The sequence below is a fragment of the Capricornis sumatraensis genome, chromosome 1 (assembly GCF_032405125.1).
Source record: "Capricornis sumatraensis isolate serow.1 chromosome 1, serow.2, whole genome shotgun sequence".
NCBI classification, from domain to species: Eukaryota; Metazoa; Chordata; class Mammalia; order Artiodactyla; family Bovidae; genus Capricornis; species Capricornis sumatraensis.
The window spans coordinates 148804541-148818813 of record NC_091069.1 but is presented as its reverse complement, the minus strand read 5'-3'; the positions used below and the strand labels follow the sequence as shown (position 1 = coordinate 148818813).

Genomic DNA, 14273 nt, shown 5'->3' with positions numbered 1-14273 from the left:
AGTCCTAAATGCTCTCAGAATTAATGACCAGAACAACCCTTTAAGAGAATACAAGGGACTTCCCTGGTGGTCCAGTGAAGACTCCACAGTTCCACTGCAGGGGGCACAGGTTTGATCCCTGGTTGGGGAACTAAGATCCTGCATGTTGCAGGGTATGTTCAAAAGTTAAAACCACCGCAGGAAAAACAAAGTAAAATTATGACCTGCATTCTTACAAATAAGGGTTACACAGATATGGAAAAACCAGGTTTGCCTGTGCCAAAACCCTCCCTATTCACCCTGATGCTCTAAGGCCTGTGCAGAGATGCACTCATTACTCTGAGACATGGGGAGGGAATAAGAGACTGATTCAAAAGCTGGCAGTGGAACAGGATGATAAAAGAACAGGGCACATAACTGAAGCACCACAGAAACTATTCTCTCAGCCCCAGGACTTAGGCCTCCAGTCTTAATGTAGTAATACAGGACACTCAATATCCCTGTCTTGGATCAGATGCTGGCATTCCACTTAGAACCTTGTCAAATACCAGTAACACATGATGTGTTACTGAATGAAGAAGCACTTTTCAAGCTGAGAAAGGTAAGAGCTAGGCAAGTACAACAAGGCATTATGGTAAGCCCACCAGTGAATATTCTATTTTGAAGTTTAAGATGGATCAAATGTGAGGCTAGTTGAAGTTTGGTAAATTGGTAAATGTTTAGCCTTCCTATGGAAATAAACATTCTGGGCACTTAAATAAGCAAATAAAAGGACAGTTTTTTAAATATGGTAATGTAAAGCAGATGAAAAAGATCTCTTACTTGGTAAAGTGTTTTAACTGTTTCAAACCACTATTTCCATATTCACAGTGCAACAGTAAGGTATTTAAATTCCTGTAATTTGTAAGTCTATGAATCATATAATTCTATAAGTCTCCTACAGTTATTAATTCTGGAGGCTTCACTACGTTCTTTACAACAGTTTCCTTACCTTGTACATGTAAGAAAACAGGTGTGACCTTCACAAAGGACAGTTCCACTTATGTTAGGACCAAACATCACAGTTTTTAGTCAATTAGCTCAAGTAAGTGTCAGACTTTATTTTTCTAGGCTCCAAAATCACTGCAGATGGTGACTGCAGCCAGGAAATTAAAAGACACTCCTTGGAAGAAAAGTTATGACCAACCTAGATAGCATATTAAAAAGCAGCAATGTTACTTTGCCAACAAAGGTCCGTCTCATCAAGGCTATGGTTTTTCCAGTGGTCATGTATGGATGTGAGTTGGACTGTGAAGAAAGCTGAGTGCTGAAGAATTGATGCTTTTGAACTGTGGTGTTGGAGAAGATTCTTGAGAGTCCCTTGGAGAGAGTCCATCCTAAAGGAGACCAGTCCTGGGTGTTCATTGGAAGGACTGATGCTGAGGCTGAAACTCCAATGCTTTGGCCACCTCATGCGAAGAGTTGACTCATTGGCAAAGACCCTGATGCTGGGAGGGATTGGGGGCAGGAGGAGAAGGGGACGACAGAGGATGAGATGGCTGGATGGCATCATCGACTTGATGCACATGAGTTTGGGTGAACTCCGGGAGTTGGTGATGGACAGGGAGGCCTGGCGTGCTGCGATTCATGGGGTTGCAAAGAGTTGGACACGACTGAGCGACTGAACTGAAGGTAATCATCACTCTTCTTATGCACTTGTAGTCTGACTTCTCTGTGATTATACATTAAAGCACTGATATGCATTTTAAGTGCCTTACTGAAGCCCTCATTTCCAACCTCAGAGGATCACATTTTAATGATTCCTGAATTTCTAAACAATAATATAAGCCAAAGCAGTGCCAAGAGGCTTACCAAAAAATGGAATAATGACCCATAATACATCCATCTATGGCCAAACCACCCTGAATGCGCCTGATCTTGTCAGCTAAGCAGGGTCGGGCTTGGGGAGTGATTGGACGGAAGACTCATAATACTGTTATAGGTACCTATAGAGTTCCTCTGCTGGTTTTCAAAGCTGTGGCCTAAATAAACAAAGGGAAAATATTAAAGTATTATTTTGAAAGTAAATGTTTAACTAGGGATAATTTCCTAATGCACAATTCAAGGATAGTAACAATGTTATTAAAAGAAACTTCCATGTAGAATCAGAGGCTACTGTTCTAGCTATCTTGAATAACAGCCAGGGACATCCTTCCCAGCAAGGGACCCCCTTTTCAAAAGTGAGGGAAAAATTCTCAGCATCCAACTTGGCTTCCAGAGTTTCTAACAACATGGGATTAAGTGTTACTACTAATATATCAACTAAACTGAAATCCCACTTCTGCCGTGCTTTCCCCCCACGGCTTTTCAGGGCAGTTCCCTATCATCCTGTGTGACAGGACTGAGGAATAAGCAAGACGCAGTGCAGGAAGATCTTCACCACACACTGTGCCAGGGAAGGGCACTGATGCTTCGTATCCCTCAGTCGGGCATCTCTGGTTCCCTCCAAGGACACTGGGAATAAAAACCTTTCAAAATAAAGGTGCCACCACAGCAACATGAGCCAGATGTTGTGTCAGTCCTCACGATGATTTAACCCTCATGGTGATACTGAGGGGTAAGCTCTCCAGTGACAAATCTGAGATGCCAAGAAGTGAAGTAACTCACTCAAAGTCACACTGCTTCTGAGTGGCAGAGCTAGGATCTGAACCAACAGAACTACAGTAGTGGGACTGAGCATGGTGTGCACACACGTGCATGCTCGTGTGTACACACACGTGTGTGTCTATCCATTTATCCATCAAAAAAAATTTCTCTTTTGCATTCTTTTTGATAAACAGCATTCTGACAGGTGGGAGGTGATATCCCATAATGGCTTTTAATTTGTGTTTCTCTGATGACTAGTGATGCTGAGCATATTTTTATGTGCCTGTTGGCCATCTGCATTTCCTTTTTGGAAAAATGTCTCTTCAGTTCTTCTGCCCAAATGCTATGGGGGATCCTCTTTCCAGTGCAGTGTCCCCAGGCTAGGGTGCCCAGTGCGGGGCTCAGACCCTCACTCCTTTGGACGAACTATTCTCCAATTATTGGGTCACCCACCCAGGAGATGTGATCTGATTATATTGCAAATCTGTCTCTCCTACTCCTAGTGGCCCCTTTTCTCATATCTTTAGTGGTAGAGGACCTTTTCTGGTGGGTCCCTCTTTTTCATCGATGGTTGTTCTGCAGACAGTTGTGACTTAGGTGTGCCTGTGAGAGGAGGTAAGCTCAGGGTCTTTCTAGTCCGGTACCTTGGTCCCTCTCCATTTTGCATTTTATATGACTGCTTTGAGCTGGGCATGTTTTCCCAACAAAAACGTAAGCTCCGGTAAGGCCTAAATCACGTCTACCCTTATATATCTTCTGTAATTATTTTTTGCATAGTATCAAACATTCAACTTATCCATTTACACATTCTTTCCTTCACTGAAGAAACAGTCCCTGAGTGCCTACAGTGTGCCAGACATTGTGACAGGCAGAAGTGCAGATTGAGAAGCCCTTCGTGGGGCTTGTTGTAGAGCTAGAAAGTGCCTGATCCAACAAACACATCATTACACACCTCAGGCAGCGTCTTGTAGAAACAGAACCAGGTCTTTAAGGGTGTCATTTAGATTCAGAGAGAGAGAGAGTACGAGAGACTTCCTGGAGGGCCTGACACTTCAGATGAACTTAAAGGAGGACAAGGAACTAGCCAGGCAAAGAATGAAGGAAGAAACTTCTAGACAGAGCCCGTAAGTGTGGGAAAGCACTCTGTGCTAGTGCATGGCACAGAGCCAGCGTGTGAGGGGGAGACAGAGACGAGGCTGGAGAAGCCAGCTGGAGCCATTTCACACAGGCCATGCTGAAGAGATGAGACTGAACCCAAAGAACAGTGGGAAGTTTCTGCATAAAAGACTGACAAGCAGAAGGTGTGCAATAAATACTATGTTCATTAAATTGCCAGGATCCATCCTGAGTATTATGTAAGCGGGGTTGGGGGGAGCCAAATACTTAGGAGGTGAAACTAGTGCACTCTCAGGGTTCATTTTTGTTTCCATTGTTTGCTGCGGAGCTTAGGATACTTATTTTCCCATGAAAAGACAACAAGGTCAATCAGACTTAAGACTCAAGGCTAAAACCCAATACTGACCTTAGGTACAATTTTATGATTTAGTTTTATGATCCCATCCTAATGGGATCCTCTTGTAACATAAATGGCAAACTAAATTAAATGGTCCACTGTTCAGATGCTATGGTTTATGACATTTCTACTAGGAAATTGAGCTATATTATTAGATGACACGGTTCTTTTCTCTGTACCTGCTTCACAGGACGGAGGGAACCAATGGTTTTCCATCCACTGAATGCTCTCCAATTTGGGATCTCATTAGGCTCGAGTAGGATTTGTCTTCCTAAGAAATTGGGTCCTTCATAAGCTATCCACCTATATGAGAACAGGAAAGAAAAAAATGGGATGCTTAAAGCAATCTCTTATCAAAAATACCTTTTACTATACCATATAGGGTTCATTCGTTACAACTTCTAGGTTTGTAGATTGTTATTAAGAGAAAAAATGTTGGGTATTTTCATGTTTATTTTCATTTACTGATTTTATTTGGGAGCGCCCGGTCTTAGTTGCGGCATGTGGGATATTTAGTTGTGGCACGCGACTCTCAGTTGCAGCACGTGGGATCCAGTTCCTCAACCATGGATTGAACCTGGATCCCCTGCATTGGGAGGGCAGAGTCCTGGCCCCTGGACCACCAGGGGAGTCCCAGATGTGTATTTCAGTGGAAAAACCAGAGAGGATGAGGAGAAAGCACGCTGGACTGTGGCCCAGAAGATCAGCAGGAACCTGGTTGTCCTCCTTTCAAAACAAGTTTCCCTCCAGCTCTAGAATTCTGTGTTATTTGGATAATACCAGGCTTTTCCCCCTAACATTCTAAGATTCAGACATAGACGATAATCCCTCCCTAATTACCCAGTTAAAAAATACCGGCTTCCTCTCCCGCTCTTAGGCTTGCTGTCCCACGTCCTTCAGAGCCTCTCTGCGTGGCTCTAGCAACCTCTGCAAACACACCTCCTCCCACAACGTCTCCCACGAGGACTACTTAAAATTGTCCACAGAAATCCTGCCTGAACTCTTGAGACTGGCTCCTTTTCCAAATACTTCTCAGGACCCCAGGGGCCTTCCAGCTGGGCAGAGTGTCCAGGGCTTCGTGGAGTATGTCTGGAGCCTGGAGACCTACGCCACTGCACACAGTCATGCCCATTCCTTTCCGCACTGGCCTCGGCTGCTTCTGCACCATGGCGTTAGGTGACAGAGGCAGGCCGGCCAACAGACTGAAAAGACCACCTGGCCCCTTGCTGTAGAGGTTTGCCGAGCCCGGCTTGAGGTGGTTATCAAGCTGGACACACAGTTATGGAAAATAAGCTGGGACCACCAAGAGAAACTGCACTTCTCAGCAGGACCCCAGGTCATGGCACACAGTGCTTTCAGAAAGGACGCGTGAAGATGAGGTGGCTTGTTCAGACAAAGCCACAGCTCTCCACAGCCGAGATCAGGCTTGGCCAAATTATGCATGGACGAATGAGACAGACGACCTTCCCTCCACCCCTTCCTGCTAACACAGCCTACACCGTCAGACTGGTGCACCGTCAGGATGGTATGGCCATGGGGAGGCTGGGCTGCCTCTCCCGGTCTGCAGACTTTTTAGACAGGCAGGGAAGTCTCAATTATAAAACCGAGATAAGGTTCTAATAAACATGACCTCCTTATATATTAATCTAATGAATTTCACAACTGAAAAGCATTGAAGCTTGCCCCCATTACCACCACAGATTAAAGCTGTGGGAGAATATAAGGATTAAACAGAACAAAACAAAACCTGTCACTGAGGGCAGCTAGTTGTGCATGAAGTGGTATTCTGGGAGCCATTTGTAGCCTAGGAAAACCTTCAGACAGCCTTCACTCTTCCTATCCCAAGTACAGATTCTCTCACAAAGAATCCAGAACCATATAACTGTTAAACTTCATTTTCAAATCAGTTTATAGTCTCGGCTTTCTCTTTCATTATCCCCAGACAATTTAACAAGGACAGTTGATTGTCACACAATTTCAAAGTCATAAGACACACAAACGGCATCCTTATATTAATGATAGAGAGAAATGTGTGTTCTTTTGGATGACTTTTGGTACCAAAACACCAAAGGTACAGGAGGAGGGGCAGGCTAGGCTCACAGCCACTCTCAGAAATGTCCTGAGATGAAGATTTTCTAGGAAGCGTGAGAGCTGCAACTTCAGGGCCCCTCACTTTCAGGCCACTTACCATTTCTGTCCTGAATAAATATGCAAGTTCATGCCTAATTTATGTACCCATCATTTTCCATCTCTTTTCTTAGAGTCATCTTCCCAGACTGTAAAAGTGCAGACCCCATATGACCTGCACCCACGCTGCCCAACATCCTGCATAAGCAGCGACACTGGTAGGCAGGCTGGGTCAGCCAGGACACCGAGCATGAAAATAAGTGCCCTAGAACAAAACAGCTCTAGCATAAACAAGACATCAAATCAAAACACCAAAAAGCACTAATAGTTTTAGTCACTTGTCTTAAGCAGGTCTCTCACCTAGTCAAGGTCACTGATTCAATTAAGTTCCTTCCAAAAGGAAAGAGGGCTCAAAGTGTTACAGTCATCCGGTCCACCCACTCTAGGACCCACGCTCTGAACACATGGCAGTCCTCCCAGACCACTGCCTGCTACTGCATACAGGACACAGTCCACAGTCTTCTTTTATTTGAGAGAAACTATGATTATTACATGGAGACAGAGAAGAAGTGAGAGTACCGTCACACCAAGTAACAGAGGCAGTGGGGAACAGAAAGCACCTGTGCAGAGCTGACCTGCCACAGTGACTGAAGCAGGCCAGGCCCTAGCCCCACACTTACAGTCCACTTTTCACCCACACGGACTGGGTGTAGAAGTGCAGGTCCTTGTTCAGAACAGAGTTCACAGCCTCTTCTAGATGTAACTCTCTCCCCTCACAGTGTTCCAGAGCAAAAAGGCTAAGGGAGGGTTCTTCAAAAACCTAAAAGCAGAGAAAAGAGAAAGCATCACCAGAGGGTGGCTATACCTCGGTGACATCCCAGTCACAGTGCAGGTGTCCCAGATCCACCACTTCTCAAATGCAGATCATTGATTGCTGCACCTGCTAATGATGTTATTGTCAAAGCTGCAGCGGTGAGACTAGATTCCATTAATAATGCTTATTCAATTTTTTTGTAAATCAAAATTGAAATATCAGAAAAGTAGTCAATCTCACAATAAAAATAGAGACCTGTTCCAGTCACATATTAAGGTCTGAATGTGCTATAAAACAGACCATGCTTTTGGTCCTGCCAGTACTTTTAGGGGGTCACAGAATAAACACAGAATGGAACAGCACCCTCTCTTCCCAGGAGGTCACAGGTGTAATCACTGAGGATATAAGACTTCATGGCTCTAGGCTCTTAAAGGTATTCCTAGGAGGGAGGAGAAGGTATTTCTAACTTAACAATAATAATGACAAAAAGCCAGAATGCACAGGGGTGGGAGTGATTTTGACATTAAAGAGTACTTATTTCCCCAACCCCTCATGTCAGACAAGAACAGAATCAATTTTGCTCTTTTTCATTCATTTGTGTATACAAGATAACCATGCTAGGAGACTTTTGTGGGATGAGAAACCAAAACAAGTCAACATCCTTATGTTTGAGGCATTACTAACTAGTAGCTACACTAGGCAGTATACACTAGTACACTCCAGTAGTCTTGCCTGGAAAATCCCATGGACAGAGGACCTGGTAGGCTGCAGTCCATGGGACTGCGAAGAGTCGGACATGACTGAGCGACTTCACTTTCACTTTTCACTTTCATGCATTGGAGGAGGAAGTGGCAGCCCACTCCAGTGTTCTTGCCTGGAGAATCCCAGGGATCCCACCAGGCAGTGGGCTGCCGTCTATGGAGTCGCACAGAGTCTGACACGACTGAAGCGACTTAGCAGCTGCTGCTACTGCTGCTACAGTAGGAGAACTGCATAGACATCTTGAAGTAATCCAGGGTAGAAAAAGAGACGCCCCATGAAAATACCCAGTGGAAGCCCAAATTCTTTTTAGCAGAAGGCTGTAGAAATCAAGGAGGCTTCACAAACATGGTGGCGTGTGAGTTCAGTCAGTCTCAAAAGATGCCAGTGACCTGCAGAGGCCTAAGGAGAGCAGAGGGAAGGTGCTCTGTGCAGAGAAGGGGACAGAAATGCATGAGCTATGTTGGGGCACAGCAAGTAAACCAATGTAGCCAAAAGACAGAGCCCGGCAGGAAACGGTGCCAGCTGCGTCCACTGTTTGCTACTGTGTATCGAGCTGCCTGTGTCCCCTTGACCCTGACAGAGCAGACAGATCCACTGCCAGCTGGGAGTCCTGGAAGGTATTTGCGCAGAGGAGGAGGGACAGGCTGAGCCAACTGTAACCCGGTACATGGGAAGTAATACAATAGGCGGGAACTGGCTGTTCGGACAACAGTAAATGAACAGTCCAGCAATAGACTCACTATACCTGCCTAAGACCGAAATGACCTACTAAAGTGTTATTCCTGGCATCCATGTTAGGAATAGCAAAGATGGAGAATGACTTAAAAGTCCATCATGAGGGCATGAGTTATGTCTGGTGCATTCACGAAGGAATTCTATCCAACTGCACAAAACAGTGAGGAGATCGTTACGAAAGATCTCTGAGATATGTTTATTAGCAGCAAATACAAAGTGAAGAGTAATGCAGGAGAGCAGACTTCTTATGCTACAGTTTGTGTACAGAAGGGAAAATAATTTATGTATACACATGTATAATATGTGCTTTATACACATGAAAATTCTTCTTTAAAAAATCAAGTATAAAGCACCTCCATGGCTAATGTGTCAGAAAACTAGGATCTAAGAAGATAAAGGGAGGAGTGGGAGCAAAGTTCTTCACTGCAGGCCTTTGGTCCTTTCCCATTTTTGAACTATGGAAATACTTATTCAAAATTTAAATTGGTAATTATTGTGCATATGTTTGCATAGAAATGTAGTTTACGTGTATTTTCTTTAAATGGATTTCAGGAAACTTATCTGGCAACAAATGAGTGAAGAAAATAGAGTGTTAAGTATCAGGACATAGAAAGAATCTTCTAGAACAAAGAAAAAGAGCCTGACCTAAAAACAGGAGGACGGTGTGGAAGGTCAGGATTGGTGAAGAAGGGGTGGCCAGAAAAACTACCACAGTGATAAAAGGGCCCAAGTAAGACAAACAGATGAATGAGAGAGTGAGAAAAACATGTGAGTGTGGCTGGGGGGCATGGTCGACCCTTGAACGATGAGGGCTGGATCTGCATGGGTCCACTTATACAAGGATTTTTTGCAATAAATATGTACTACATGATCTGAGGTTGGTTGAATCCTTGGATGTGGAAACACAGAGATGGAGGGCCAATGGTAAAGTCATATGCCAACTTTCAACTGTGTGGACAGTCAGCACCCTTAACCCCTGTATTGCTCAGGAATCAACTCCTGGACTTCCCTGGTGGCATAGTGGATAAGAATCTGCCTGCCAGTGTAGGGGACATGGGTTCAATCCCTGGTCCAGGAAGATTCCACTTGCTGTGGAGTAACCAAGCCTGTGTGCCACAAGTATTGAGTCTGCACTCTAGAATCTGAACTCTGCAACAAGAGAAGCCACCACAATGAGAATCCTGTGCACTACAACTAGAGAAAGCCTGTGTGCAGCAATGAAGTCCCCAGTGCATCCAAAATAAGTAAAAATTTTTTAAAAAAGTCAACTGCAATTTGTCATATATGAGAAACTCTGGAGAGCAAACACGCCTAGCAGCTAAGAACTTTTACTGAGAACCAGAGGTTTTATTGTTGAGACAGAGGCAGGATAGCCCTAACAGAAGTGCCCAGTGAACATTGTGCCCTTTGATCTGGAGTTCAGGGAGAGGATCGAATGTAGGGATGATCATTTGGGAGCTCCCAGAACCTGAGTAATAACTGGAGTCAGTTACAGGAAAGGGCAGGGAAACAGAAGGAGAACAGAGCCGCGCTGACATACAGAGCCCGCAAGTGGTGATAGAAGGCGGGCCTGTCGAGGTGGCAGAATAATGAACCTGGAGAGGAGCCAGAAGAGGACGTATCACAGAAGTTAAGGGCAAAGAAAATCAAAAGCAAGAGCTGGCCTCGCTATAAAATTCTCCCCTGATGCAGAGGAAGAGGGTACCTGTGACAAGGCAGCTTGGGTTCAGCAGTCGGGGCAGTTGATAACCAACGCGGGAGCTTAGGGAGCCATCCACCAGAGATGAGGGGCGGGATCTAGGCTGTTAGGGTGGAGAAATAAGTAGGGGAGACTGGAGATGAGGCACACAAGCTATATTTAGAAAGAGAAGGAGGGAAAGGAGCTGTGGCCTCTGTGAACACCTGCAGGTATGGTGGAAGGCGGCAGCATCAATAGGAAGAATCTGAATAAGGCAAGGCGAGAAGGGTGGGTTCCAGAGAAGGTGGTGAGGTCCAATCTCCAGTTCAGAACCTCAGACTGGAATCACCCTATGAAGGAAAGGATCACTTTGAAAAGGATGAACTACGGTTCTTCTGAAATATAAGGAAAGATAAAGGATGCTGAGAAATTTCCAGGTTCTAGAAACTGGTAAAGACTGAATGACTAAACACAAGCAGAAAGATGTAAATGATTTTTTCTTCATGTTATGTGGCAAAGGTTGCCTGAGGATCATGGAAGGTGTGGAGCACTGTTCAACAGAGCTTCCTGTAGTGACAGCCATGCGGCATACCTGCCTCTTCAAGTGTGGTAGCTACCAGCCACCTACGGCCACTGAACATCTGAAATGTGACTCCTGTGACCAAAGGACTGAATTTGTTTTATTTAACTTTTACTAAAAAACTGAACTGAACTGAAAAAACTACATGTGATTGCTACTATGGTATTGGACAGTACAGACGTAGGGGTTTGAATATGCTGGAAAAGAAGGCAAGCATCACAGTGTGCAGTGAGACAGTAAGCTAAGTGTGAAAAAGCTGCCCGGGAAGCACTGATTTTCCTTCAGTAAACAACATAAACTGGGTCAGGAATGGATATTCATCTCAAGTCACTGAGTTCCTGAGTTACTGCACATGTGATCAGGCTTCTCCTCTGCTATATGCAAAATAAAAATTGGAAGCATCTCAACCATTTATAGAAGAAATATCCTTACAGGAGAGTCCAGAATAGCAGGTTAGAAAAGCAGCCAATAGCAGGCGCTAACTTAGTCACTAAAACTGGTGACCGAAATCGAACGGACAATCAAAATCCACAGGTAAGACCCTGCCTTCATTGCTGGACTTTTCCCAACATCTTCACCCTCAAGCTCATGAAAAAGCATTTCCACTTACTTTTACTTGTTGAGTTACTAATCAGTAAGGAAGGGCAGACAGGCAAGGAGCTTGGTGGACTCCTGGTCCACCACCAGCAACACTCTCCCCAAGTAAAGAGTTTGCTGTGACAAGAGCAATAGACCCTTGCATTAGAAGCATCTAATGATGTAACTGTTTTATATTCCACAGGAAAAAATGAAAAGCTTATGTGAGGATATAATTTAAATGTTAAAAGTGATATTTTAAGAAAATAGGTCCTGCATATTTACATTTGTTGTCTTCCTTTTGGGGACTGTCCATAAAAACGTTTTTAAAAGGCTGTCATTATCATTCAAACTGCATCAAATTCACTCTCCAGTTCAAAGGCAATCTAGGAATTCTATACCTAGAAATTTGCCTTAAGATAACAGTGCGATGATGCCAAGAGCAGACTCACTGGAAAAGACCCTGATGCTGGCAAGACTGAAGGCAAAAGGAGAAGGGGACAACAGAGGAAGAGATGCTTTGACAGCATCACTGACTCTGGACATGAATCTGAGCAAACTCTGGGAGATAGTGAAGGACAGGGGACCCTGGCCTGCTGCTGTCCATGAGGCTGCAAAGAGTCAGACACAACCTAGCAACTGAACAACAACAACAAACAGTGGAAAATTTGATGGAGGGGATCTCAAAAATTGTTTCAAAAATGATGAAGCAGGAAGATTGGGAAAATAATTGCAGAAAATGACAGAGGAAGGTATTTGTATCTATCAGTTTACTTAACTCAGTAAGGATCCTCTAAGAGACCCAATACATAAATGGGTGAAGAACACAAACCAACAGCATTAGCCAAGGATGAAACATGACTAAGCAACATGGACAAATGTCCCTCTTTTTCATTAACAACAGCAGGATGTCATCATGTGGTCCCATTTATCAAACTTTTCCTTTGAGAACATCTATTGTTTCTGAGTTTAAAGTCATGCCCTCTTTAGAGGTTTGATATATATTTACTCTCTCTTTGTGTTGTGTGTTAAGTTGCTTCGGTTGTGTCCGACTCTTTGTGACCCTGTGGACTGTAACGCACAAGGCTCCTCTGTCCATGGAATTCTCCATGCAAGAGTACTGGAGTGGGTTACCATTTCCTCCTCCAGTGGATCTTCCCAACCCAGGGATCGAACCCACGTTACTTATGTCTCCTGCACTGGCAGGTGGGTTCTTTACCACCAGTGCCAGCTGGGAAGCCCAAGTCCAACTTGCTCTTTAAACTATTTTTATTTATATTGGTCTTAATTTATACATACACAGTCAATCTTTGAACAATATATGTTTGAATCATGCAGATTCACTTGTATGTGGATTTTTTTTTCAGTAAATATTTTCATTTTACAGTTCTTTAAATTAACTTAAGTGTAGGGGAAAGTTTGTGTTCATTAGAGGTCACGATGTATGGAATTGGAAGAAGTAGGTCTGAGTCCTGATTCTACCCAGAGTGTTTCATCTTCCTGCCCTTGGATAAAACATTTATCAAGTCCTTTGTTTTGATGTAGAAATAGTCAAACACAGATTTTTCCACCGCTTACAGGGGGTAGGGCTGGGGAGGTGGGCATCTCTAACCCCCTGCATTTGTTCAAGAGTCAACTGTACTTAAATTTATAAATGTACTTAAAGGTTAGGGAGATTAGGAAGGCAATCATTCAGAAGTAGAAAGCACTGAAAGAAATAGAACTATTTGAAAGTCTTATTTTTCTGATACATTTTTCAAACTTGAAAATAGGAAGAATATATATATATATATACTGCTAATAGTCTTTACAACTGATGGTGACAGAGCAATCTGACCTTTCCAAAGAAACCACCACAATTTAACTACAATTTGATCTCTACAAATCTCTTGGCCTCAGTCCATGCTAACTCAGAAGACAGCCAACCATTTGGGGCCAAACACTCTTCTTAGGTGTCAGCAGGAACAGAACAGGGCATTCCTGCTGGGTCAAGTCTAAGTCATGCAATGAGGCTACAGTTTCTAAAAGGAAGAAGGTGGATAAGAAAGAAAAAGAGTATTAAAACTGCATTAAAAAAAAAAAAACATCAGTCTATCAACTAAATATTTTAAATGATAACAGTAGTAATAATTAGCATGTGACAGCATGTGCTGGGCATCATACACACATATAGACACACACACACATGAACTACAGATAAATGTTTGTAAATGATGGATGGAGAGGTGTATATATATATTTTCTAAGTTTTTTTTTTAACCTAGTTTATTTGGCAACAAAATCTGACCTAAATAAGCAGAAGACTATTTATAATATTTATCCAATTTGTGTAGCTATGATTATATTTTGTTACAGAAATAGAAATGTGTTTAATTATGGGGTACTGCCCAGAATATTTCTGGGGATACATACTATCTATGAACCAATGAATCATATTATTGTTTAAAATGTGAAAAATTCCAAATTCCAAAATACATTCATGTTAGGAACTGCAAAATCATATTCACTCCTTTAATCCATGCAACTTTCCTTTGACATGGGTACGATTATTATCCGTGCTTTGCAGATGAAGAGTTAAGGCACAGGTCACACATAGGAAGTAAAAGAACTAGAAACTAGACAGAATGGCTTCAGAGGCTGTGTTCTTAACCCCTTCACTACAGTTCTAAAATGTTCTAAGTAATTTCATCATGTAGATTATTTTTGATTGGTAGGTGTGATACTATCTGAAGCAGATGACTTCATCTTGCTCAGCTGGGCAATATTTATGACCCCCCCCATTCTTACCTATCACAGCAATTTAACAGGTGTGTCCACCACCTGGGACATTCCTGATGGTCCAGTGGTTAAGAATCTACCTGAAAATCCAGGGGATGCGGGTTCA

At 43.3% G+C, this 14273-nt stretch overlaps 1 protein-coding gene across 1 annotated transcript in view; it reads right to left on the bottom strand.

The window, feature by feature from the left end:
• Positions 1–14273, bottom strand: part of CRYBG3 (crystallin beta-gamma domain containing 3) — a 124785-nt gene that overhangs the window by 3733 nt on the left and 106779 nt on the right. The window contains exons 18-19 of the mRNA XM_068983619.1: positions 6925–7064; positions 4297–4420 (exon numbers count right to left, since the gene is read on the bottom strand). Of these exons, the coding sequence (XP_068839720.1) occupies positions 4297–4420; positions 6925–7064 (264 nt within the window). The remainder of the gene's footprint in view (positions 1–4296; positions 4421–6924; positions 7065–14273) is intronic.